This window comes from Echiichthys vipera (assembly GCF_963691815.1).
Source record: "Echiichthys vipera genome assembly, chromosome: 11".
NCBI classification, from domain to species: Eukaryota; Metazoa; Chordata; class Actinopteri; order Perciformes; family Trachinidae; genus Echiichthys; species Echiichthys vipera.
In genome coordinates, this window is record NC_139836.1 from 12457600 (window position 1) to 12484862 (window position 27263).

Below are 27263 nucleotides of genomic sequence, written 5' to 3' on the forward strand. Positions count from 1 at the left end.
GGCAGCTCAATATTTCCAGATGTTCCAGATGATTTTTCTCACTGCATTACTGACTGTACATCTCTTCAGCTGGAGATATTCAGAGAGGATTCAGGTAAATCAGTTATATGTTGTTGTTACCAATTTGGATTGAATGATTGCCGTTAAGCGTTGGAAATGAAAATGTGTGAAATCCCACTTAAGATTCAGGAGATAATTGATTAACATTGGCTACACATATAGTTTATTAACATGGGCAAGACCAAAAAATACAAAAATACTCTTAATCTCCCCTTTTAATTCAAGTGAAATGTCTTTAGAGCCTGTCACACCAGTACTCTGATGTCTCAATGTGTGAGGGCAGGTCAGTGTGGAAGACCCCCTGTGGGTCAGATGGAGGAGTCTGAGGAGGGCTATTGACCCCTGAGTCACTGTTGGCTGCGGCATATTTCGACTCTGGCTTTTGGACGGGAAGTGATGCAGGTGGGGGCGTGGCCTCGGCCTTGGGTTTGATGTTTTGAAAGTGTTGCAGACGCACCAACTCCTTGCGTTCTCGCGTGCACGGCAGCAGCACAGAGATGTCCTTGCGAAACTTGGAGCTCATGCCAAAGTAGATGAGCGGGTTGTAGAAGCTGGCAGACTTGGCAAAGAGACGGGTGATGATGCTGGTTGTGCTTGGCACATGGAAGCCCCAGGCTGACCACATAGACACAACTGCATATGGGGACCAGGCCATGATGAAAGCTGTGCAGATTACAATGGAAATCTAGACAGGAACATGAGGGAACAATTGTCAGGACTGGAATAACGTGAGTGGAGCTTTATTACAAATCTGGCATTTTTAAGTAGAGCTTTAAAGAATCTCATTTTACTTGTCCAATTAACTGTGTCTAATAAAATCCTCAGAAATAAAGAAAAAAAAATCCTACCCTTGTGACATCTCTCTCGACCTTTCTTTGACGGGTGGTGAGGAAACCATCTGCCGACATGGCGTTAGTGCTTTTCACTGTGTTGATAATGGAGATGTAGGAGAACATCATGATCATCACAGGGATGAAGAAGCAGAAGATGAGTATAGAGATGATGTAGGACTTGTGGATGGTGGAGTAATTGGCTTTGGACCAGTCCACCTCACAGGTGCCATAACCTCGATCTAAGGATCACAAGACCAAGAGGTCAGATTAAGGTTTTTTTTTTTTCTTTAAATAAAGTCTTATACTCCTCTCTGTTGTTCTGATGTGAGAACAGACCTGTGTAGCTGCCCCAGCCAAGCAGTGGAGCAACAGACCAAAACATCGCTCCGGTCCAAATGCAGATGAGTGATACGGCAATGGTGTTGATGCTGATACAGTAAGCTGCAGAAACGCACAGGGAACAAGATTACAACATAATGCTCCTAAGTTACGGAACAGATTGGGTGATTGTTTGCAGTTTGAAAAGGTTATGACTTTGGCGAACGCAGGACAGAAAAAGTGAGAGGCACTTAAAGATGCAGCATTCTTGACTTGTTATGAATGTCAAGTTGTGACATTTATTGAACAATGAGCTCTTTTCTCATATTACAGCCTTTGCAAACATCTGAGACTGAAAAGAACCTCTGTTGACAAAGTACACATAGCTTTGTATTCAGGGTAAGAAAGAAAATCTATTTCTGAGCGACGCTCATATCTTATGTCAATATACCACATGAGAAGTGCAGTACAGTTTGTGAGAGAGGAGAGGCAACATATAGCGTCTTTGTTGCTATGGGTTACTCAGCTTTGTTAGGCTAAAAACGTTATAGTGTTGCTTGGATACCTGAATATTTACCTGGCATAAATGATTTTCATTTAGATCAGAAATCATGTTGCATTTGTTTGATTTTCATCTACATCAATATCTGCAGCTGCACTCTGGCACACAACATTTGATGATATCCCATGTGTACCGCTATGGTAAAAAAAACACACAAGTTTATATAGCTTGTGTTTTATGAACAGCCACAAACCTCCTATCCCGCGCTGCTGACAACAGAGGCAGTTGCTCAACCTAATTTCCATATAATTAAGACATTCTTCAGCATCAGTTACACTTGAAAATAGAAAATGTCACCTCAAGTTAACTTAATGACATGTTGGTGAAATGTAAATGAAATTGTTGAAGACAAGTGGTAGTAATTTCCACAGCTGAAGCTTTCATTAGCACTGAAAAACAGACTTTTCTGTCAGATAAGAACAGCTGGAATGTGAGGCGGGCAGAGACGCTGGTTTTAAAGCTGTCTTCATGTTCTCTCACATGAACGCAGGGATGTTAGACCTGACCTTTGTTTGGGTGGCATCCCTTGATGTATCTGGTGACGCTGATAACGGTTAAGGTGTTGATGCTCGCAAGGCCAAAGAGCAACGTGAAGAAACCGTCTACCTGCAAGAAAACAGAGAGAGGGGCTGGTGAATCATAACATCACGTCTTTAAAACGTCTCTGAGTGGTCATTGACGCCTCAGGGTATAGATCCATTGTGTGCCTAATTGTTCAAGATCGTTGTCTGCGTAGTTTGTTTTTGCCCTGGACTTTATCAGATATAGATGCAACAGCTGAAGGGCGCTTCCTTCCTTTTGTCCAATGTGCTCCAGACCCAGAGAATTTCCTCTGATGTGAGCTGCGTGCTTTTTTAACTTGCACGATCAGCATTGGGGGATTTTTATAAAAAGCTATTAATACATTTGACCTTGATTTCCACAAAGATTTGGTGGAGAAAAGGCTCAATGAGTGCCAAATGCACTAAACCATGAAGCTTTCTAGCGTGCAGTCCATTGCTTGGAAAGAGGATCTTTTAATCACAGCTCTTCTTAAAAGGTATTATGCTACTGTGTTTCAGTCTGGCTCCAACTGTGCAAAACCCAGCTCCCTACTGTGCCATTTCCAGGTGACATGGATCAGTTAGGGTCTCTGATTACTCTCTTGATCTTCCTTAGTTCTAATCCCATTACTGTCAGTCATCACGTTTTTTTCACCCTCACATTCAGCAGACTAGTGGACTACCAACGTATGGACCAGTATGATTTGAATTCAGCACATTTTCTATTTAAGAATTAAGGGCGGTGGCTTCTTGAAATTATGTGGTTTGATCCTATCAGATCATTTCACAGAATAGTTTTTCACCTCTGTAGTTTTTTTTGAAGAAAGTATCAGAAAACTAATGATTTTTAAAATTAGAGTATTTTTTATATGCATTGTACACTGCTTTGACAGTCCTTTCTCTATATTCCCCTTTGCAACATCAAAGAGTCCCATAAGGCTCTATCACATTCAATAATGTCCTGCCCCATAGGGTGCAAAACACAGGGATCTGGCTCAACTTGCAACTGGTCATGTCCCATCATGCTCCATGCAGTAATCTGCTAATGCTTCTCACATGCCTGTCTCCTTCACCTTCCTGCTCCTTGCCTCCTCTATTTCTGTCACCTCTTACTTTCCCCTTATTTATTTCTGTCGCTCCCTCTCTCAGCCCACCTCTCCCAGGGGAAGGTGAAATGAGAGGGGCATTGCTGCTATCCCAATATTTCTCCTCCACCTGAAAACCTGAGATTGGATGCCTGAGAGATGAGGTCATCTAGGTGAATGTACTGAAGCTTAAAGAGTAGCAGACCTCAATTTAAAATATCTCCCTTGCTCAGATTTTGGGGGTTTTCACTCCTGAGACTAAAAAGTGTTCTGGTTTCACTAGCTTGTTTTTATTCACTCACGGATATCACACTTTCCACCACGGCTAGCCTTGAGCAAGAAAAACACCCTGGATGGATTCCAAGCTAAAGTATGACAACTATTTCAGACTGAGGCTGTTGGAGGAGCGAACATAGAGATTCTTAGAAATTACACTCAACAACTTAAACTTTAACCGTTCATTCAATGCATGTCATGAAACATAAGAGCATGCAATTTAATCATGCAATCATGTTCGCTACACAACTTATTTGTTTCCTGTTTGGTTGTTGACAGGTGCCATGCTGCTCGAAGTGTTTCCTCCATTTAAAGGCCTCCAAAATGGTAATCTTATTACTGATTTAACCTCCAGCCCACATGGCTACTAGCATAATCCCACACACACACACACACACACACACACACACACACACAACACACACACACACACACACACACACACACACACACACACACACACACACACACACACACACACACACACACACACACACACACACACACACACACACACACACACACACACACACACACACACACACACACACACACACACACACACACACACACACACACACACACACACACACACACACACACACACACACACACACACACACACATACACAGACAGTGATGCTTCCCAAAGATTCCTTTAATGTACTACATTAATTGGCCAAAGAGAGAGTAGATGCATGTGTTTTTTTTTTTTGCAACAGTCATCACTGTCATGCTGTATAAAACCAACGCTCCTTTGATTTGACTAATTGTTATGGCTTCAAACTGCACCAAAATTTTAAATTTCAAGACAACCAAGTAACTGTCTTTGTGTGGCTTTTACCTGACAGGTCCAGATCCAGGTGATCAAATACCCATCATCCTTGAAGATATTGAATATTTCTAGGATCCCTCTGGAGTAGCCAAAGATGGAGATGCTGGCATCAGAGATGGCAAGATTTAAAGTGAGGAAATCCGTTGACTGAAGCGAGGCCCGCTGTCTATACAGGACAAACATCACTAAACTGTTTCCAAACCAGGACAGCCATCCTACAGAGAGACAAACATACAGCATTCAGTGAATAGTTAGTGAACCACATATTGTTTTGGTATAGTATCATATTGTATGTATTGTGGTCTTTACCTAGTTTGTAAAGTGTCCTGAGATAACTTTTGTTATGATTTGGTACTATAAATAAAATTGAATTGAATTGAATTATAGTACAGTATAGTAGTAGGTTTATAGTATAGTAGCCTATAGTATAGTAGAGTAAAATAAAATAGCTAATTTGAGTATTGTATAGTATAGTAAAGTACAAGAGAGTAGAGTTGTAATATAATATAGTGTAGTAATATATTTGTATAGTATATTAGAGTGTACAAGCATCACTAACTGATTTTAAAGTTTAGTATGATAGCATTAAAAGTGTTATATTACATTTTATTATAGCATAGCGTAGCATAGTATAGCAAAGTATAGTTTAATACAGAGTAGTAGAGTAAATTGTAGAACCTAGAATTGTAACCACGTGATTTTAAAGTTTACAATAGTTGAGTAGAGAAGTTTATCATATAATATATTGTTGGGTTGTATACTATAGTATAGTAAAGTATAGTATAGTATAGTATAGAATAGTATAGTATAGTATAGTATAGGATACAAATCCGGACCCAATAGTTGTATATTAAAGTGGCTTTTAATGTAGTATAGTATTATTGTATAGTAGCAATAGAGTATAGTGTAGATGTGGGTATAATAGTGGATAATATTGCAAAGTAGAGTCAATGGTGTAATTTGCTGTAGAGTGGAGTAGAATGAAGTAGGACAGAGTACATGGCAGTGTAATAATATGCTGCATCGTACTGTTCCTAGTTCCTGACCTCTACCATTGTGTTAGCTGCCAAGAGAATCCCTGGTCTTTTTATAACTCAGTCTGTGTTACAAAATCCCTCGACTGCATTAGTATACGTGGGCCAAGACAAACAGTTCCACAAACACAGGTCAAAGTGTAAGCGGTGCCCTGGCCTTTGGAACCATGAGGAACAACAGTTGTTTTTTTTGATGACTTTTAAATGATGCGTGACCCTTTCTTGCTACGGTCCGGCCTCAGAGATTTAAAGGACAAAACTATTTCTGGTGGGGGGGTATGCTTTGCACTACAGAGTTATGGAGGCCACAATAAGTTTGAACTAAGAGGAAATATCATAAGCATCTTGTCCATAGTTCTTTTATGTCATTTAATTAACTATTGGGTGGTTTACAGTAACAATGGATCATTTTTACATGCGCATTCTTAATGAGTTTACAAAATGAAATGCTTCACCCGTACTTTACATTCCAGTATGATGGTTGACTTACCCAACACTATCAGATAAACTCCGATGATGGTCTCTCCTTGTTCGGATAGAGGAGGGTCTGTATGCAGAGTACTGAGGTTATTATTCCTCCATGGAATATTTACGACCTTCACAGGAAAACCCTTCAACGTTATATCCATGGCCTGAGTTTCGATGCTAAGGCATGAATCCTTGCTGTTCTCGACAGTCACTCTGCCTTCCTCTGTTTTCAGCAGACACAACTGTTACACGAGCAGGAATGACCACTTAGTTCATTTTAAATCCAGCTTAGACCCAGTCACTAATACCTCACCACTCACTGACAAAACGATTACACCTGTAATCCTTACTATTTCTTAGCAACTAAGCAGATTTTGGGTGGAAATCCAAGCCAAGAGGGAAATGTTTAGTCAACTCGTCCACTAATGGGAATATTTTTGGAGGGGTTTAATTTAGCTTAAATTCATTATCTCGTAAAACAAGACCCTCAGCAGAGTCCAAACCTACACTAATGCTGAACTACTGATCACATTACAAACTGCCTCCTTTGTAGATAATATTTGTTAATTGTTTTTTTTACTGCTATTTTACGTGAATGTAATTATGTTTAGCAGCTAAATCGGAAGTTGAATGAATCTTTTTTTTAGACATCAATGCAGACTGGGGAGAGCGGGCTAATTTGATCCTTAGGTGAAGTGTAGTGACCCCCTGTTAGACAAAAGAGGTCATCCATTTTACTCACTCTGATGGCGAGAGGCCCATGGAATAGAATTCCCAGTGATTTCTTATGAGTCATTCTTGTGTCTGAACAATTACAGACGTATTTTGAAAAAAATCTCACATGTGTTTGTGCTTTAGGAAGTTACAACATGAGGCTATACTGCGTGACGTTAGCTCTAGACTGCAGGATGATACAAGTTTGTTAAAAATGGTGCGGTTGGAGACATTTGAGCCAAAAGACCTGGTGGAAGTTGGACCAACTCTCACCCACTAAGATTAATTATGATGCATTCTTACATTTCCTCTAAAATAAAGCCAGAAGAGTATATATATATATATATTAAAAAAAAAGGTCTATTCCAAACATCATCCAGGCCCAACAGACCAACATGGGGAGACATTTTGTCACTTTAGATTTTCTGGAACAGTGTGTCACAGGGTTTGTGAACAAGCTGTACAGTCTGGCAACAATTTACATCATGCTAACCATTTAAAAAAATTCCTTTGTAGTTTGCGAATAAGTCCTGCACCAATGATGACTAACCGGCACCTCCTCTCCAGAGACACGATCTGGTTTTCACTTTAATCACTTCCATTGGAACGGGTCACGCAGGTGATGACTTTAGTCCATTTTACAGTACATACATCTTAATACACACTCAGAGTCCAGAGATAATGAATGTATAATGAAGTAAGTCACAAATTCACTGTGCTCTGATGTCAGTGTGAGGGCATCGTAAACCCTCCATGAACACGCACTGCTCCTATTTCATGGATTAAAACCCTTTTGTTATATGTAAACTTACAATTGCACCACATCTCCCCTCCTCCACTCGTCTCCTCTTCACAGTGAGCTTCTCTGTGGCAACACACCTAACGAAGGGGTAACCTGAACCCCCTCCCCCTCCCCTCCCAGTCTGTGTTTAGATCACAGTGTGCACCTTGTTTCCCTCCTCTGGCCACCACAGAGTGGCTCCGCTGGTCCACAGGATGTGGAGGGAAGGGCCGACGCTCCTGCCAGATGCCTCGGTGCTTCCGAGTCCTCCTCATCAAACCTTTTCTTTGAGGCTCTGAAAGCCAGCTCTGGAGAGAGTGACGGAGTTGAGGGGAAAGTGAACCTCTGACCCCAACTGTCACCCGTCCAGCAGCAAACAGTGAACCCAGTCATCGTTCACCCCCACCTTCGTCCAGAGACGCCACACGACACAGACTCAGCTCTGCAGTGGTGCCTGTGTATGCAGCCCAGAGAGAGGAAGGTTTTCTGATGCCTCTGTGGTATGAGTCCTCTGGTTAAAGTGGATAATGTGATAATGGGGTTGTGGGAGGCATCGTATAGAAACCTCATAGCACAACGTAGCCGCACACACTGCCAGGTGTTGAGGTGCTAGTTTTTACTGCATGACAAATTGTTTATAATGGGAAGTCATGGCATCGCTTTTAACATCCTTTTCATGAATGAACCTATGGTTGTTAGGAATACCATCCTCTTACGGTGAAAGTGAGAAGCAAGTGAACAGCACTTCTCGTGGTATCCGTGTTGAGGACAGCTGCTACTGAGATTATGTTGCTGATAAGCTAACAGGTTAAAAGCCAAGAACTTGCTTCAGCAGGTGCTAATGGGCAGAAAGTATGACAAGTCAGTAGTAGATATTAGTCAAATGTGGCATAGTAGTAGTCCATATTTATGCTCTGTTTTTGGCAAACATCCATCCTGACACATATTTACATATGAAGTTTGCAAAGCTAGGCACAAACCTGTGACACGTACTGTACATTGTACTCAGGTGTTTGCATGTTACAGGACGACATTAAGATTACCTTAACCTTGACACGTGTGTTTGCCGATCACAGTGCAGCCACAGTGGGCCACTGTATCATTCAGCTTATGATGATTAGTCTCTCTCTCTACCTCTGTGAGTCGAGTGAAGCCTGGGATGTGAGGTTAAAAGCTCACAATTTTCCAAATGGAAAATCACAGACACAGATACTATTATGAAGGTGTGTGTTAAAGGCTACGAGCTGTCTGAGGGCAACAAAGCCTCTCTTCACAGAGGACATATACCAGGTCAAGAGACCAATACAGGATCTGCTTAAAAAGGTCTACACACTTTCTCTCTCCCTGTCACTAAATGAGACGCACAGGGACTGCTTGTATGAAGGCACCACACAGTATGGAGGTAAATGGCTTCCCTGTCATTTTTTGGGTCAATCTGTGCATGATATTGGTAAAGTATGTCTTTCACAGCAGTACAAATCTCTATACTTCCTTTTAGTTTGCGTTCACAACTATTGCCTACAGTTATCAGGAGAAAATTTGTGGCAACATTAGTTCAAGGACTTTTGTATTTGTTCCCTCTTACTTCTAAACATAAAACTTTCAAATAGCTTTACATGGGTAGATAGAAAAGATGATTTTATGTAATACGTATGTAATATTTTATGTATGTGACGACCAATTTAAAGGTCCCATATTGTAAACGATGAGTTGCTTTATGAAAACTGTGAAAGTATCAAAAATCTCAATCCAGAGAAATACACAGCCTGTATTCAGAAACGGTGCCTTTAAACAAGCCGTCAGGACTTCTGTACAGTTGTGATGTCACGACTATGCTCTATATAGTAAGGAACTGTTGCTACAGTGCTGTTACAGTCATTCCCCAGAAGCAATGATGGTTCAGAGATGCAGAGAAGAAAACAGATACAGAAGACATTGAACACAATGGGTGGTATAAATGACAGAAAGACGTGAAATGTTCACCTGCAAATATTCATACTGGGGATGTCCTCAACCTGCCAGATTGACTCAACAGTCACGCAGTCTATAGCTTTTATTGTGAAAGGTTGAAAAGAGTAATGTTTGCCATCTCTAAATTGACCTTGTCCTGTGAAAAAAGGTGCTGCTTTACCACCCAATCATATTCTCTTTCTTTGTGAAAATGACAAAAACAGCCGTTAAATATAAAGAAGTGCAAATTAAACACACGTAAAAAACACCCAGGCACAGGTACTACAACGGAGTGTTTTGGACAATGGGCGAATAAAGGCATATTCAGACAGACAGTATGAGAAAAGTAATGTGCTTTTTATTTTAATATTAAAGCACAAACGTTAACATGCTCTAGTAGAAACGCAAAATGCAAGTATGAACCTGAAAATGAGCTTGGTATGGGACCTTTAAAGAAACATCCGGCTGGCTTACAGGTGAAGATGGCACAGGTCCAGCAACAAAACCCTATAAACCACTTCTGCCTGCCCACAACATGTTCACACCTCTTTCTCAAAGGGTTTGAATCTTTTAGGAGTAATATCGGTTCTCAGAACTTGGCCCATTTGTTGGTACTTCACAACTTTTCAGGTTACCATGTAAGCTTGATGGTGCATTAATACAACACATGCATGATATTGCACAAAAAAAGTCTACAGATAAGTTTGCATTCCTTTGAGTTATTGAGTCACACGGATATAATTCAGATGATTTGGATATTACAGTAGAGTTTATACACAGTGTGCTCCAGAGATTCATGGTAACTGAAAACTTTCTGAAGAAACGCTCCTCGTAAGTCAAAAGTTTACAAAATCCCTCAGTGAAGCGCACAGTTAATGCAGTGACTTTACCACAAATACAAAGACCGGACTGTGTTTCCTTTTCCCCCTGAACCAAAACAGTTCTCTGCCCTGACAAGGCAAGCCTGCAACAGCAGAGGCTACTGCTTAAAATAAAATAACTTAAAAACAATAGCATGCTGTTAAAGAGCTTTTGTTTTGCTGTCTTGTTGAACTTCAACACAGGAAAAGAACACTTTGTAATGTTGGTTTTATCTGAAACTATTATATTCAGGAGAAAGGGTCTGCACTGTTGTCAAACATGCCTTTTGTATATACATTTATTTACATATATATTTGTAATACCCTATAATAAACCCCACAGGAAAAGAATAAATGAATGGTTCAGTATGCATTAAAAAGAAAGTAGTGAACACAGCCTCTGTGTCGAGCCTCATGAGCGATGTGGATTGGTTTTGTGGCTCAAGATCTTTGGCTCTGAACCACATGCAAACATTTATTTAGGCACTGCATTCAGTTTGCAATTTCTCCTCCAGAGTCTGTTTGCTTAAGCAGGTAACTTATGTAAGTAGGTCTCATTGAGGGTTGAATACACGCCATTCCCCAAGGGGTCTGCACATCAGTTTTGACACAAGGGATGTTTTGCCAAAATATGGATGCGGAAATGTAAATCCACAAAGAAAACTCTGCATCCTGTTAAGATAAGCACAATCTGAAAACATGGATCTTTTCCTAAAGAGAGCACACCCTCATACCTTAAGAGATTACCAAGGATCTTTAATTGACATCTGCCTGGCCAAAAGTTTGAAGTCTGACGGACCGTGGCTTCAACTTACGCTGACACTTACCTGCTTGGCACAGTGGAGAGAGTATGGATAGCTCTTTGCAACAGCCATCTAGGTTTGAGTGAAGGGTGTGTGTTCAGACACTGGACACTCTGCTCTGGCCTTCTGGGGGTTGAGGAGATTAGTGACCTACAGCTGCAGGAGCCTGGCAAACTAGCAAACTATCACACGGCACATCTCTATGGAGCCCACCTGTTCCCCCAACCTGATGTGGTGTAACACATGGACAATGGCGGAAAGGAGTGAACAACCTTGAAGCTGTCAGTTAAGATCAAAGTCACATCAAACAAGCATTTTAAATTTTCTTTTAAAAAGCATGACCCCGTTAACATGGATGTTTTCAGCTGTCCTAACGCCCCGTCAGGGTCGCTGAGTTGACCCCTGTGTGACAGGAGGTTAGTGGGCTGCACCCTTATCCTCTCCCTCAGCAGAAGCTTGTTATCCTTAAAGATGACACTGTGATGACCTATGACACATGCCTGTTCGGGCCTAATTAAGAAGGAACAAAACTTCTTTAAACTGACCTGCTGACCGCTGGGTGAATTTGGCCCCTTCACGGCCCCTCTGAAGCCTCTGGCTATCAGTTACTGAATTTCAGATGTAGTTTTATATGTTGAGAGGATGTGAACGCACAACCAACTGTATCACCCTACTTATGCTATTAGAAGGTCTATTCATTCACAAGTTGTGCTTTTCCACTTTCAAGGGATTTGCATATTAAGCACATATTTAATCTGTTTTTCTATACTTTCCAATGTGTTATTATTATATTGTTTTCGAATATTCAAGAAGACAGCGAAAGGCTCAGGACACAGTTATTATTCAAACTGATAACTACAGGTAACTTAAGGGAATAGACCTTTTTAATGGAATTCCATGGCAACCTTGGTCCTTGTTAACGTCCTGTCAGCTGATGTCCTTCACATTCACTGCAACAGGAAATAAACTAGGACACATTTAGAATTTTTATGTTTACATCTTTGAGGTCCATAGTTCAACGTTTTGGGAAATATGCTTTCATATCACTTTCTTGCTGAAAGTTAGTTGAGAAGATCGATACCACTCTCCTATCTCTGTGCTAAGAATGCAACAGCCAGTTGCCGGTTAGCTTAGCTTAGCAAAAAGACTGGAAATAGGGAAACTGCTAGCCTGGCTCAGTCCGAAGATAAGCAGTTGCCAGACAACCAGTCGTGGCACAATTCATCCCACCGGGTCAAGATATGGTGCTGTTAGGCATTTAAAAAAAAAAAATCTTTTGACAGACCCCTGTGTCCCCCTGTTCCCAGTCCTTATGCTAAGCTAATATAGCTTCATATATTCTGTATAGACATGAGTGTGGTGTAACCCATACGGTTACGAGGCACATATATGCCATTTTGAATGTAGTAGTAGTGTAGTGCTATAAATCTTCTCCTGTATCTCTTGGAAAGAAAGTGAATAACCGTATTCCCCAGAGTATCAAACTATGTCTATAAAGTGAATGCAAATGTGAACATGCAAATCATGGAGATATCTAAAATGTCCTCAGTAAGGACGCTAAGTCTATATAGTAGTGATTGGAAGGTATTGTGGTCCTGCCTGTACACCTGCCTGACCTGTCAATCAATCAATAATCTGAGATGTCAGTCTTGATGTTTCACCCACTTTTATAGCATCAAATAACAAATTAAAAACATATCAGAAAAATTACCACTTGAACATTCATCAGTATTATAAGAACTACCTAAAATGACAGAAACCCTTTTTGTGAAAAATGTATTTGATGTGTACTTTGTTTTTTTTAGTTTGGCCCATGTCCCATCCGCTAACATGGAGAGGGTGGGATATCATAAATGACCTATACTGCAGCCAGGCACCAAGAGGCGATTAAAATGTTCTGGCTTCCCCTGTGGAGCTGTCAAGCCATCCATCTTTATATACAGTCTATGGTTGCGTCATGGAAAACCCAATACATTTTGATTTCTGTATATTGATCACACAAACGTCCACTGATCCCTGTGGAGAAAATAGGTCATTGTAGTGACACCGATTGACACAAGAAAAATACAAAGCAAAGTCACAATGAAACAATGCAAAAATATCACAACCCAATGACATATTGAGCTTGATCGCATATCACGTCACATAATGTACATGAGACATATGTACAGCTGATGTGCAGTGGGAACAATAAATGGACATGATGTCCAAAGATGGATAGATGCACAGTGGTGGATGTAGTGAAACAAATTCTTGCTTGTCTAGTTCATTTCCATATGTGAAGGTTTAACCTTCCAGAGTCTGTTCTCGCATAAAGGAAGTGGTTCAATGACCACCTGGACAACATACCAGGTGTTTTATATAGTGACTCACTTGCGCCAGCCCAGCTGTAGAACACCTGGCAAGATCTGAGCTTCCACTTAAAAATACCAGCCACATGGCATTGTACGTTAAAATAGTCTGCAGCTGATAGAACAGATGAGCCAACAGATCAAATATATATCTTCTGATCTACCCTGTCTCAATTAAAATCGGTCTAATCATTTGTCATCCCAATCTGTTTTGAAATCCAGTCTCATTAATCAAAAAAAGCAACATCACATAAAAATCAGAGCTGCCATAAATCTGAGTGATGAAAGGGGAAGAAAGAAGGATACAATATATTCACTCATCCTTTGCGGATCCCAGTGGAAGAAGACCCATAAATAATGGCTCCTGGATTACATCAACCCCATTAATCTGATCACAGTTAGTAACATAATCCCTTCCTCCCAGCATGACACAATGTAAGAGTCCTATCTTTGGTGCAAATAGAAGCCAAGTAGCTGCAGCAGTTTCTTAAACTCTTTTTCAGCTGTGTATTTTTTGGGGAAATATATCTGGCTGCTAAATGCTCCTTTATGATACAACACAATTCGATACAATACCATACCGTATTATATGATACCCTATGATGCCGTTGAGCAGGATAGCGTAGTGTGTATGGTTTTAAGAGCTTTTTCTCTGAACTTCTGTGATATTATCTGAAGGTTCATCACTAAGAGCGACACTTTTCACATTATCAAATTGTTGTTCAAAGTTCCGAATATCCTCATAATCACAGAAACCTGCCCGGTGTAACTCAAGTGCTTTTCCTTCATGCTTATTACTAATGCTCTTTCAAGATTTTTAAATACACCTCTCACTGTGGTAACAGGCTCTAAGGCTGCCAGGCTTGGATGACTATGCAATATGATGCCAGTTATCAGTAGTACCACTGGGCACATTGCAGATGTTAATTCAGACTGAAATTATATAGTGATTTACACAGGATGCTGCAATGGTGCACATTAAACTTTATAACCCTTGATGCTGCACTACCCTATGATATATCAAAATCCGAAACTAACACATCTAATAATCACTGCAGTCATTTATTAGCTACGGTTTTCTTCCTGTTCCACGTGAGGTAGTCAAAATGACATCAGTTTAAAAATAGTTTCCAGATGCAACTTTCCCTGTGATTCCACCCTTATATATTTATCCAGAGTGACATACAGTATGTTTAGTTGCATATGCTTCTTAACTTAATGTTTACTGTGCCCCAAAGTTTAACCCAGAATGACCATGAAAGATGATGTGATAGATTTTCAAAACAGCAACCCAGAACGACCCCATTCACCGTCCCAATCCCCCAGCAGACACCTCATGCTGATGCTGTGGATAAGGGGGACCTCTGTTTTACAGGTCACGGGACAGAGGTCAAGGTCAGCTCCTCCTAGACAACAAGTCCAGTTTCAGCACAGAGCCGGATCCAGCAAGATTTTCTACCAAGGCAGCCATTCTGGTAATACAAATTACAGAGTTAATTCCACAAAAATAAATATGTTAACATGAAAAGGAAATATATTGAATCACTTGAAGTTACCCCACAGTGCCACAAAGTGACACAGTGTACCACAAAGTAAAGATCTAAAAAAAAAAAAAAAAAATGTGTGATGATGATGTGTGTGTGTGTGTGTGTATGTGTATGTGTGTGTTTTTGTTTGTGTGTGTGTGTGTGTGTGTGTGTGTGTGTGTGTGTGTGTGTGTGTGTGTGTGTGTGTGTGTGTGTGTGTGTGTGTGTGTGTATGTGTGTATGCGTGTGTATGTGTGTGTGTGTGTGTGTGTGTGTGTTGAGTTGTGAGTGGTGGTGTGAGACGCTGTGAGATGCTGTAGGACACAGAGAGATGAAAGAGCTTCAGGCATGTTCCTGGGCGCGTGGCCAGGACAGTCTGCTTTGAAACATCCTGATGAAACTAGACCTCTCCGTGGGCTCATTTCACCAGGACGTCTTTGATAGACTTTGATATATGCTGATATAACATTGACTTCTATCAGGGAATGTAAAATGCAAATAGTCTGAGCTTGTTGTACTCTGGTTTTGTTGACATGTACTGAAGTTGTATTACCGTCATATTTTATATCTGACTATGTTTTATTGAGATCGCTGGGAGGAGGCTTACAGTATGCATGCCAACATGTTCAGATCTGCAAACCTGTGACTCTGCAAATTGCTTCAGTCCTCCTCTGCTGCTAATGCCAACGCAGGAATTTGTGTTTTGTTGAACTCTCTCAATACCTGCCAAAGCAAATCATATTCAAAAGACCTAGATTCCATTGCTTTAATCTTTGCCGGTACCTATCCCAGTAATTTTGTGTGACTTAGAAAGTGATTGGCAATATGCCTATAGTATCATTTTATCAAGAAATGATTGGATGATTGATAGCGGAGTCAACTCAGTCTATTAGCTGTGGTCAGGTTTAGTTTTTAGCCATGCTAGGAACGTAGCTCTAGGGATGGCAGTGTCGATTGGTTGGTCCATCACTTTGGTACCAACTGAAATATCTCAACAACTAGGCTGTTAAATGGATAAACCTGACATTTTGTACAAACATTCATGGTTCCCAGAGGATGAGTCTCACTAACTTTGGTGATCCCCTTACCTTTACTCTTGCACGACCATGAGGCTGACATTTTTGGTTATTAGTGAAATATCTTTAACAACTAATGGATGGATTGCCATGAAATGTATTAAAAGCATTCAAGTTTTCTTCAGGATGAAATCTAATGACTAATGGTGATCCTCTGACTTCTTATCTTGCGTCATCATCAGGTCAAGATGAAAATTTGTCTAATAGTTGGATTTGAATAAATACCTGCAAAAATGAAACATTCATTATTCACACACACACATTGATTCATTAACAACATTCCCAAGAGCCTTAGCTGTACTTGTATTTTGTGCTAATTACACCATTCTAAACATGGCAAACACATTTTCAAGCGTTTTATTATATAGGACAGACAGGAAATTGGATGAGAGAGAGAGGGGGGGGACATGTAGCAAGGGGCGCAGGTTGGAGGCGAACCCACATCTGCTCACTCGAGGACCTTAAGCCGCTTTACATGGGGCGACTGCTCTAAACACTGTGCCACCAGCCGCCCCGAACTGGCAGACTTTTAACCGGCTCAACACCTGGGAACACCCCGCTCTTCCCTCTTTAGCGTTTAGCTTTGACCGCTCCAAACGAGCCAGGTGATAAAACACTATAAGTGTATTTTATGGCTGTGTCACCATAATCACCCCCTTGTTCACTCATTCATTACTCCCCATATAGTGGACACTAAACCATTTATGCTTATAGTGAGCAGTAATTTGAGATGTTGGACACTAACACTAACCGTAACCCCATTTTGCATCATTATCACTGACAGCTGTAGAGTCAGGCAATGGTCATTTCTTAAAAATTAAATGTGGCATAAAGTAATGTACATGCCATGGACACTCTTCACATATGAATTTGTGAGGGCCATATATAGTGTATGCATTAACACACCCAATATTTCAACAAATAAAATAGCAGATGGCAGTAAAAGTAATATGCAATATAGGAAATCCGGAGTAAACTTTGGACACAGCCTATGATGACTGACCGATGTCACAATATAAACTCAGTTACTCTGGATCGCCCAGTGGTGTTCTAGTGCTTTCAGTGGTCATAGCTGTTAAAAAAAAGTGATGATTAAAGTCCTGTCCTGTGTGAATTCATATAAAATGGAGTTGAAGTTCACCATCACTGTCAATTAAAGACATTTGCCAGGTGACTATAACCAATGACACCCATCACCCTTAACATATATAATATGATCATCCTCAGATCACCTTTTAAAAACTATTAGTTGTTTTGAATCCTGGACTCTGAGTACGGGATTCACACTAACCAAGTAGTGTGAGGTGGGAATGGGCTGGTGAACCTGACCGAGGTCACAGGTGGAGGTGAACCATCGCTCCTGTCCTCACATGAATGTCCGGAGGGAAGGGTAACAAAGAGATAAAAAAGGGAGGACACGGGGAGAGGGAAAAGCAATGACAGACAGAGCATTATTCTTGTGGAAATGTTCAGTCCTCACTGCACTTTCACTTTTCATCAACTGTTTTGGCTGCATACGAGCTGAAGGAATGCACCGCGGGGAAGCCTGCAGCTTACCTTGACAGTGCACTGTTCCCCTCAGCATCGTCTCCCTGCCCCTCCCTGCATCAAACCTAAGTCTAAACATGTCCACCTCAGTCCAAGGCCAATATGTATCATGAGCATCATTTGGGGAGGATATTTGTCCACACTTAAAAACATGAATATTCTCTTTCATTAAATACAACATTTTGTCTAGAGGACCATCAGGATGTGAGACTGGAAATAGACCATTATAAAGTTTGTTTTGTGTTGACAAGCTGCACTGACTGATATCAGGTCTCATCTGCACTTTTTTTTTTTATGAAGTCAGAGACAAGGGTTTGGCTCCTGATGAGGTAACTGAAATTAATGGATTTGAAGGTCATGTGCAGACATGATAGCGTTCGCTCCTCTCTGTCCACCTCTTTCTTTTACAGCTTTGTGGCTGCAGGCTGCAGTGGGAGAGAAAATAAATGAGCTTAACTGGAGTTACTCCAAGGTATGCAGACGTTGATAAGTATTTTTCTGTTTTCAAAAAGACTTATAACACATCTAAAATCGCCACTTAAATGAATCTCCTCCCTCTACCGATCAATCATCTACATACATTCTACAACACTTTCAAAAATGTTGCTGCAAGCTGTTTCCCTTCGACCCCTTGTAAAAAGGTGCTTGCGTCCTAAATTAGAAAGTGAGGTTGAAAGACTGGCTATTACTGACCTTACCACAGGCCTATCACTCTGCTAGAGGGAAGATTTAACAGACATGCAGTCAGGGGGTTACGGTAAACTTTTTCCATGGTTAGAAATCAGGCAGCAAAAACAAACATCTCCTCGGGGGTTCCTCTCATTTTAGCTTTGCTATTGCGCCTGGAACTGAGAATGGATGGCATACTTTCATACAGTTATTTATGTTATGTTAGTGGAGCTATTCTCGATGCTCACAAGTGTCTTATCTTACGATCATTTAGATTTAAAGGTTCCATATTATGCTCATTTTCAGGTTCGTACTTGTATTTGGGGTTTCTACTAGAAAATGTTTACACGATTTAATGTTTAATAAACATTATGCCCTATAATAATAATAATAATTATTCTTATTATTATTATTAACATCAGTCCCTTTCACATATGCTACACATTACACAGCGTCGCTATATATGAGGATGCAAATGTCCAAGTCAGTTGGAACAGGCATCAAACAGAGTTTACAAAAACTACTGAATCTTTGAGTGGGCCCATGTGTGAATACAAACGCTCATTCTCAGGCGTATTCATGTAGAGTGAATGGGCCGTGTTGATAGCGATTCTATGATGCTGTGGCCAACGCGGAACAAAACAAATGGTGAAGAAGGCAACGTATATATCTAACTGGAGAGACAATGAGTTTCAGGAACGTCTGGCAGTCAGGGCTGATTTACAAAGTGGGTCCATCTGCGCAATGTAATCCACGTCATTACTTGCCCCTGCACACTTTTATAATATGGAGGCTATAAGGTGTAGCTAGGTCAAAGCATCTTAAAACCAATTTAGTGATTAATTCTCAGTAGAGCACTACAATCTTAAAAGCAAGGAAAATCTAGGCTATCCAGCTGCTGGAGATAGCTTCATATTTTCTGTTGGATTCAAACTTATCAACTAACACTTTCCAAGAAAGCGATAAGCATATTTTTCCAAAATGTTGAAACATTCCTTTGAACATTTTTAAAGTATAAACTTCACAAGATCTAGATATTCCAGTTTTCCCTTTTGCTCTGAACTAAGGCTGACCTGGTATAAAGTATTTAGATACCAACAGCCCCTTTTTCGCTCTTACACACTCACTGATACACACTCACCATAAATGAACCGCAAGCAAGAAAAATAAATTTGCTTATAAAAGACAGATGTTGCCATTGGATTCAAGATTAGACCTGGCTTGTAGGCTCCCCTGAGAGAGCAAGATAACACTCTCATGGTAAATGAAGTTATGTATTGGGTGTGCGGGCCAGTGGAACAGTGGAACAGTAGCAGCCAGTGCTGGAGAGTGAACACACTCAGCCCTGAAGGCTTTCCACTGTGTAAACCCTGAACCACATCTTCAAACTAAGGGCGATAAAAGAGCCAAATCCCAAAATTTGAAGGAAATCCCTTGCCACCAACTCAACATTCTACAATCAGGCTTTTCTTAAGAAATAGCCAAGCTCGCAGCCACACTCAGAAGTTCTGCTACGGTCAATGCACTGCTTTTTAGCATCCAAGGTAGGCTACTACTGTAAGGCAAGACTATAAACAATTTATCTTAGGTTCATAATTTATAACTCTACAAACTCGAATCCCGGCAGCCTTGAAGGGAGACACATGTATTCACTATAACAAAACCCTCCCAATCCACATACTGTTTTCATAATGGGCCATTTGAAGAAACGCTCACTGTTTGCTCAGTCAGTCAGAGGTCCTCACTGTGTTGACTATTATTCTTCTGTCTACAGGGTGGGCTATTTCACTGGAGGTATCAAATGATCACCTATTCTGTTTCCCTTGAGTGGATGTAGTGGTCAAAGCATCAATGAGCCACTGTGGAGGTGCGGGGCTCTGACACGCAACCAAAAAGGAAAGCTGTCAATCATCTCTGAGGTTTAAACCGCCTCAGTAACGCTCTGTCTTCTGTCAGCTTGACAATTTAAAGCCCATCGTGTGTACATATGATACTCGCTCTCTACTGTAATTACAGGTTATTTTAAAAGCAATTACTTTTAAGAATGTTGATATGAGGTGATAAGCTTGTTTTACCACCTGCAGGCATCTATTTCATATTCTGTAATGTAAGTTGAAAGGTGTTGAAAACAACAACTAAATGGTCTTACAAGTTGTCCGACATAAAGATCAATTGTTTACTGTGCAGGATGCTCTCTGTGAAGAGTAAACCAAGAGAGAAAAAAAGGTGAGGATTAAACCCAAACCCCTAACACCCTCCATTCCTGTCTGGCATCATGAAAGAAGCTCTTCAGTCATGACAAGTTTAAAAACACAGTCCATCTAACATCTCTCCCCTGCGGGAAAGAGTCGTCCTAGGTGCTTACAGCTCTGGAGGTGAGTGTTTTGCATGTTTTTTCCCCAATGGTATGTCAAGCGGTGTGGAAACAAAATTCAGAGGACATTTATTAATTACAGAAAATGTTTGTATTTGCAGAGTCTGTTAACATCTGCAGGAAAAGATGATGCAGCAGCTGCCGGGCCACATTAACCACAGGCAACACCACCAGCTGACCATAGGAAGGGCCTTTGGGAGAGAGGTGGGATTGAAGTTAAACTTTTCGTTGGAAGGGTTTATGTAGTGCTCTGAAATACAGCTCTATGACCGACCACAAGAATTTACTAAGCCATGCCATCCCCTGACAGCTTGTGACCCGTCCGTGGTGCAGCCTTGTCATTAGATGTTGGCTTGTTATGGGGTCTTGACCACAAAGCTGCATAATGTTACTTCACTTATCAACACTGTGCCCTTCTCTCTGAGACGCTCACATCTAAGTACAGGAACATGCAGAGGCTCCTACATGTTTAACTATCTGACATGGCCAAAACTGCAGACCTAATCCATTCTATCACTCAACCTGACAGTCAACACAACAGTAATAGACTTTATTTTCTTTAATAGCAGTTTACTGCATTTCACACATTTGTGAAAATACGGGTTGATTCTAGATGCAGTTTGTGCCACGGGAAGGAGTCGTGCAACAGCAGCCCCCTCTACCTACAGATAAGAGGATGTGTGGAATAAAAGTGCATAGTTATATTTAAGCTCTTGTGCATCCCTTTAAACAAATTTGTTCTGGTGCCATAAGAGGACAGAAAAGTCTTTGTAAATAAAAAATGCCATACAATTATATACTGTATTACTAGAGACCATCTTGCAATGGGCTCACATCAGTGGGCGCTGCGGCGGTGGGGGCTCTTGCTCGGACCACACCCATCTTCGACCTCGACCTTCAAGGTGACAATACCACCATCGCTGTTGCAGCTGGTGATAATTATTATTTTAAACTTTCTTTCACTGAGTGAAATCATGTAACCTGCTACCGTTTTTTAATGGAAAGAAAACACCCAACAAAGGTATTTGTCTTCAGTAAACTAAATGCTAGGGGGATTGTTTTATTCACAGTCTTTGATATGTCAATGATTAGAAACATTGATTTTGATACATTGCATCAAAATGCACGGCTCCATAACAAAGCAGCAATAACCCTGTAGAGGGAGCCAGGAAATTTGCTTCCTTGGGGCAAACATGACTGAAGAGTTTGCGTGTAATTATTTGTGCACAGTTTATGATAACCTTTATTATGGAAGCTAAGGTTGAACTTCCAAAATGAAACCAAAAAATATATGCCATATGCAATAACAGACACATGATACTGCAGTTAGTACCTGATTTAAAAGAAAAGGAAAAAAAGCTGGACCACTTTAATGAATGTTTTTATTGATGCATGAGGAAAGTAGGAAGCCATTACAGTCGCTCAATTAAATACTTTAGAGCTGTCATACATCAACAGTTCTACTTTCAAATACAAGAAAAGTATTTGTATCTACAAACTATATGTGCAAAAGGAAAAAAACAAAACTTTCTTATGATACAAATGCACCCAATTTGGTGAATCTCCTCCCAATTGTTATCACTTGTTCATGTGCAGAAGTACAGAGAGCATTTGGTGTTTAATACCATCAACATGTCAATGCATCAGGTAACTAATAGTTTTGTAAATGGATCTAAATCAGTGAGGTTATGACAGGATTTGCAGAAACTTGCTGCCCTCTTGAGGCAAGAGAAAGTTCACTTGTAATTTTGCAGGACATTCTTGAGAATAAATAATGAAATTTCTAGTAGCAAGTGCTTAAGAGTGTAATAATACAGTAAACAAATTCTCATAAGCAAAGCCTTCCCATAAAACAGGAAATGTTTCCAGAAGTCATAATATTTATATAGCTTTGCCACATTACAATCGGTTCACTCAAGGATCTTAAGTTCATTTTTGACGTCTTGTACCCGTACATTAAAAAACAGAGGAATCATCTGTTTTTTTCTGTTTTGTGAAAATGAATTCCAGTGAACTCAATCGAGTTCAAAAAGCTGTTGTGTCTCCAAAATCTTTGTTCCATTTGGTATACATATCAAGAGTCGCTGGGCTAACACTGGGCTTAATGCGCTTCAGGGAATCCTCAAAGTCTTTCATCTTGATGTTACGCATCTGTGGACACAAGTGCATAACTCTACAAATAAATACTACATCATATATACTACACAATGATACTTTAAGAGAGGACATATCTGTAGTACTGTGAAGACTTTTACAGCATTACCTCACTAGCAGCCATACTTCGGACTTGATCTGGTCCCAACTCTGTATAAGAAGATTTTCATATTTAAAAGAAGCAGATTTTGCTCGTCATGGAAGCTGAAATATATATGAATCATACGATAACGTGAGAAAGATGTCTTACCTCTAATTGGTCCCAGAGCAGCATCTTTGGCTAAAGACGTAAGATCACTTCCTGAATATCCTGCAGTCGCTCTATCGAGTTAAATATCCAGGAATTAATGCATATTATTTACATGCGCAAAATAATGCCGTAAATCCTGTACGGCAAGTATAGTATGAAACTCACTTTGCAAGATTGGACAGCTCAGTTCTGCTCAGTGGGTTCCCATGCTTTCCCAAAAGGTTTTTCAGTAGCGTTAATCTTGTCTAGAGGGATGAGAGTTAAATCCTGACTTAATGAACTGAAAACTGTTGAAACATTAACATTTCAAAGCTGACAAAGATCAAAGTGATGAACTGTGATAATGGTTCCACTGTAAATACCTCCCCATCCGGCAATGCCACATAAATCCTTTTTGCAAAGCGCCTGTAAGATTAACATAAGAGGAACACTGTAGCGAGCTTGTCACAAAAGAAATACATAATAATTATGCAGCATGTGCAGTTGCATCAAGTACCTCAGTACTGCTTCATCGAGCTCCTGAGGCCTGTTGGTCGCTCCCATTACGAGCACCCTGTCATCCCCTCCTGACTGCACCTGAAACCAAGAAGTACTGTCGTGAAAATAACACCGGTGCTGTCTGAGGGATAACAGTGACCTCAGCACTCTGGAGCCGGTTCAGGATCAAATTTCAGCGTCTGCTCTTACCCCATCAAACTCAATGAGGAACTCGGTTTTTAATCGACGAGAGGCATCGTGTTCTCCTTCCCTCCTTTCACAGAGCAAGCTGTCGATTTCATCTGAACGGAGCGAAAAAAAAAAGTTCACAAGACGCTTATATATGAGCTGCAATTTGGGGGATAAAAGGGATCACATTTAGCCATGTCTCCTCAGCAACAGCTAGTGTATGTGTGTGGGTGTGTGTATGGCTGTCTGTGCGTTTTCATGGTGTTTCTTTGTTGTTTATGTTTTGTTTTGCTTTTATTTTCTGTGAGGCACTTTGTGCTACTGTAAAAAGTATGAAACGTGCCATATAAATAAAAATGGATTTGATTTGATGATTTGATTTAGCCAATAAATAGAGTAATACAAACCGATAAAGATGACAGAGGGTTGCAATTCTCTGGCAACTGCAAACAGTGCTCGTACAAGCTTCTCGCCCTCTCCCACCTGTAATGGTGGTGACAGGAGAGGTTAAAATAATAAAAACACAAATTTAATTTAGTGTAGGGCGGAGTGCTAAGTGTTTTCTTACATATTTTGACGTCAAACTGGCGGCACTGATGTTGAAGAACGTAGCATTTGACTCTGCTGCGACTGCTTTGGCCTTGTAAGAGAAAGCAAAGGCTGTGTTTGATAGTAATACTGAGGCAAGACTATCAACAGTTACATGACGGTTACGGTTTTGGCGCGGTGCGGAAGGACAGTGTGAGTGCGCCCTTAAAGGTCCTATATTATCCTCATTTTCAGGTGCATAATTGTATTTCTGGTTATTACTAGAACATATTTACATTTTATGCTCAAAATACACATTATTTTTCTCATCCTGCCTGTGTGAATATACCTGTATTCACCCTCTGTCTGATATGCTCCATTTTAACTCTTGTCTCTATAAGCCCCCCTCCTGAAAAAGCCCAGTCTGCTCCAAATGGTCAACACTTCTGGGTCTTATGCATCCTCAGCATCTCTGCACCATCACTGCAGCAGAGGAGTGACTGTAGAGACACTTTCTTCCTATATATAGTATAGTTGTGACATGACAACCGTACAGAAGTCCTGACGGCTCGTTGAAATCACAGTTTCTGAATATCAGCTGTGTGTATTTCTCTTGGGCTTGAGCATTTTGACACCTTCAACCACCTCAACTCACTTTTTACAATATGGGACCTTTAACTTACCAGCATGGTTTTCCCATTTCCAGGCGGGCCAAATAAAAGCAAACCACGTGCTGGTGATCTCAGGCCCGTAAAGAGCTAAATGGTAAAAATATGAAAAAAGCATTAAAAATATAGATAAATATACAAATATGTATGAAATATAGTTAGCAGATGCAAAGATAATCACCTCTGGTCTTAAGGCGGGGAGAATGACGATCTCTTGGAGAGCTTGCTTGGCCAGGTCCTGTCCCGCAATGTCTTCAAAGGATACAGATGCTCCACTGCAATGAACACAGAAAGCAACTTTAACGGCAGCTAAGTTTTTTTCTTACTGTAGTTTACATTCCACTGAGTTAAATTTACAGGTGGTGTAACGTACTGCTCCTAATTAATCAGAATCAGAAATACTTTCATAATCCCAGCGGGAAATTGTTTTTGTTTCAAACTCCAGCTATACAAACAACATATTTAACAACAACAATGTCATACAGATAACATATTTGTAAAAAAAAAAAATTTACCTGTCAACAATTTCATTCATGATCAAGTTGGCCAGTTTGCTGTCCACATTCTTGAAGTTTTTCATATCCCTCTTCGGGGGCTGTTTCATAGTGGCAGGTTTTCCATTTTGAGCTTTTCCCACCCGTGGGGTGACCTGGGCAGGAACGAAGATATCCACAAAGCAGTTCCCGCTTCATCAGAATCAGACATCTTCAAATGAAATACAACTGGACACCTAAATGTAATTTAACAATCACCTTTGGATCAGTGAATCTGGATGAGGGTCTGACAGCAGTGGAGGGCCTGATGTTAGTGGACGCACCTCGCACTGCAGGCTGGCTTTTAGGCACCGGCTTTGGTTGTGGAAGAACATGATTTGAGGTCTTCTCATCCCTCCTCTTTTTAGATGCCATTGTTGCCTCTGTGAAACAAGAACAGTTTTCGGCCTTCAGCGTCCTATTCAGCTGAGGTAACAATATTATTTTGGTAAAAACTAGACTTACCTAACAGATATACAAAATAAAAAGTTTAGGTCCCAAAACCGAGCCTTGTGGGACTCCATATTAATTCTTCATACGCTCTGATGTATTAACAGCAAACTGTATTGTTGTCCATTTTATGAATATCTAGTTATCTAGGTTAGAACTGTGTACGTTATGCTTAGAAATTAAGATGGTATGATAGTATCAAATGCTTTTCTTAAATCAACAAATACCCCTATTCTATGTCTTACTTTCTATTGCTGTATAGTAATTTCTTACATTATTTTCATTAAAAAAGCTGTAGGTTGGTTTGTCTAAAAGCCATACTTACTCTCACTCAACAAGTTATTATTTTCAATTAAAGTATCAATTTTTTTTAACAAACTGTTTTTAAGCACTTTAGACAATTGTAAAAGCAAGGAAACCAGTCTGCATTTCATAAAGCTGTTTTCATCTCCCAACCTTTGCTATTTTCATTATATCTGGAAAAATACTCACCTAACAGAGCGAGCCTATCTCTCGCCATGGTGAGATTGGTGATCATTTTGTCCTGAAGTCTCTTTGCTCTGATGTTTTGCTCACCTGAGAGCGAAAAACATGGGAGTGTAAGGTGAAAGCATGTCAACACTGCACACTGTGTACATCTGGATGTCCGTGTGCATATTACCTTGTCCCGTGATCTCTACTGCAATCCCCCTTTCAAGCACAGAAATCCCCCTCTTGTACCACTGCACAGCCTCCTCTTTGTCTGCTGTCATCGCAGGGAGAAGGGAGTTAAAGGCTGCCACACTTCAACCATCAAACAACAACACAAACCTGAACATGCATCATCGTGGTCAAAAAAACACAATAAAACAAACCTGCATCATCCTCGTCGATCCTCAATGCCTTCGATACATATTCAAACGCCTGTTTATGGTAGTTTTTAATCACTTCACCGCTGTCTTTGCTTTTACTTGCCATTATTTTGGCCGACAGTCGCTCAGGTGCCTCTAACGTCACTGTCTCCTCGTTGTTTAACTCTGTTGAAAAAGGACACGGTCAAATGTGGCTTTGAAGTCGCATTTATATTCCGTTCAACCCGAAGTCATGGTTTATAAAACTATCTTTTTTTGCCACATATCTAACAGTATCTCCCGTGTAGCATCTCTACACAAACATCCCCTCTAGCTTCCGCTTTCCCGTGTGTATCATTAATATTCGTCCCCGCCGAAACAAATATCCGTGTATGTTTTGGCGATAGTGAAACGACTGATCATATATTTTTCTAAGGTTGTTCATCTTGAAAGCTTTCCTCAAAAAGACATTTGTGTCTATGGACAATACAAAAAGATGGCTTTCTTGTGAATAGCCTA

At 40.5% G+C, this 27263-nt stretch overlaps 2 protein-coding genes across 2 annotated transcripts; both read right to left on the reverse strand.

The window, feature by feature from the left end:
- Positions 1-295: 295 nt before the first annotated feature.
- On the reverse strand, positions 296-6174 carry LOC310953559 (opsin-5-like; the record flags this gene model as incomplete). The annotated part of the gene is made up of 6 exons (XM_083922632.1): positions 296-745; positions 909-1132; positions 1230-1334; positions 2280-2379; positions 4521-4726; positions 6036-6174. The coding sequence occupies 6 exons, from the start codon at positions 6172-6174 to the stop codon at positions 296-298; spliced, it is 1224 nt and encodes a 407-aa protein (XP_083778758.1).
- A 15881-nt stretch (positions 6175-22055) lies between these two features.
- spast (spastin) lies at positions 22056-27079 on the reverse strand. Its single transcript, XM_083923475.1, has 16 exons — positions 26769-27079; positions 26576-26659; positions 26407-26490; positions 25684-25847; positions 25447-25580; positions 25113-25206; positions 24947-25021; positions 24304-24375; positions 24143-24218; positions 23757-23848; positions 23566-23645; positions 23432-23474; positions 23235-23314; positions 23070-23140; positions 22929-22969; positions 22056-22816 (listed from the first exon to the last, which is right to left on the reverse strand). The coding sequence occupies exons 1-16, from the start codon at positions 26869-26871 to the stop codon at positions 22691-22693; spliced, it is 1419 nt and encodes a 472-aa protein (XP_083779601.1). The 5' UTR covers positions 26872-27079; the 3' UTR covers positions 22056-22690.
- Positions 27080-27263: the final 184 nt, after the last annotated feature.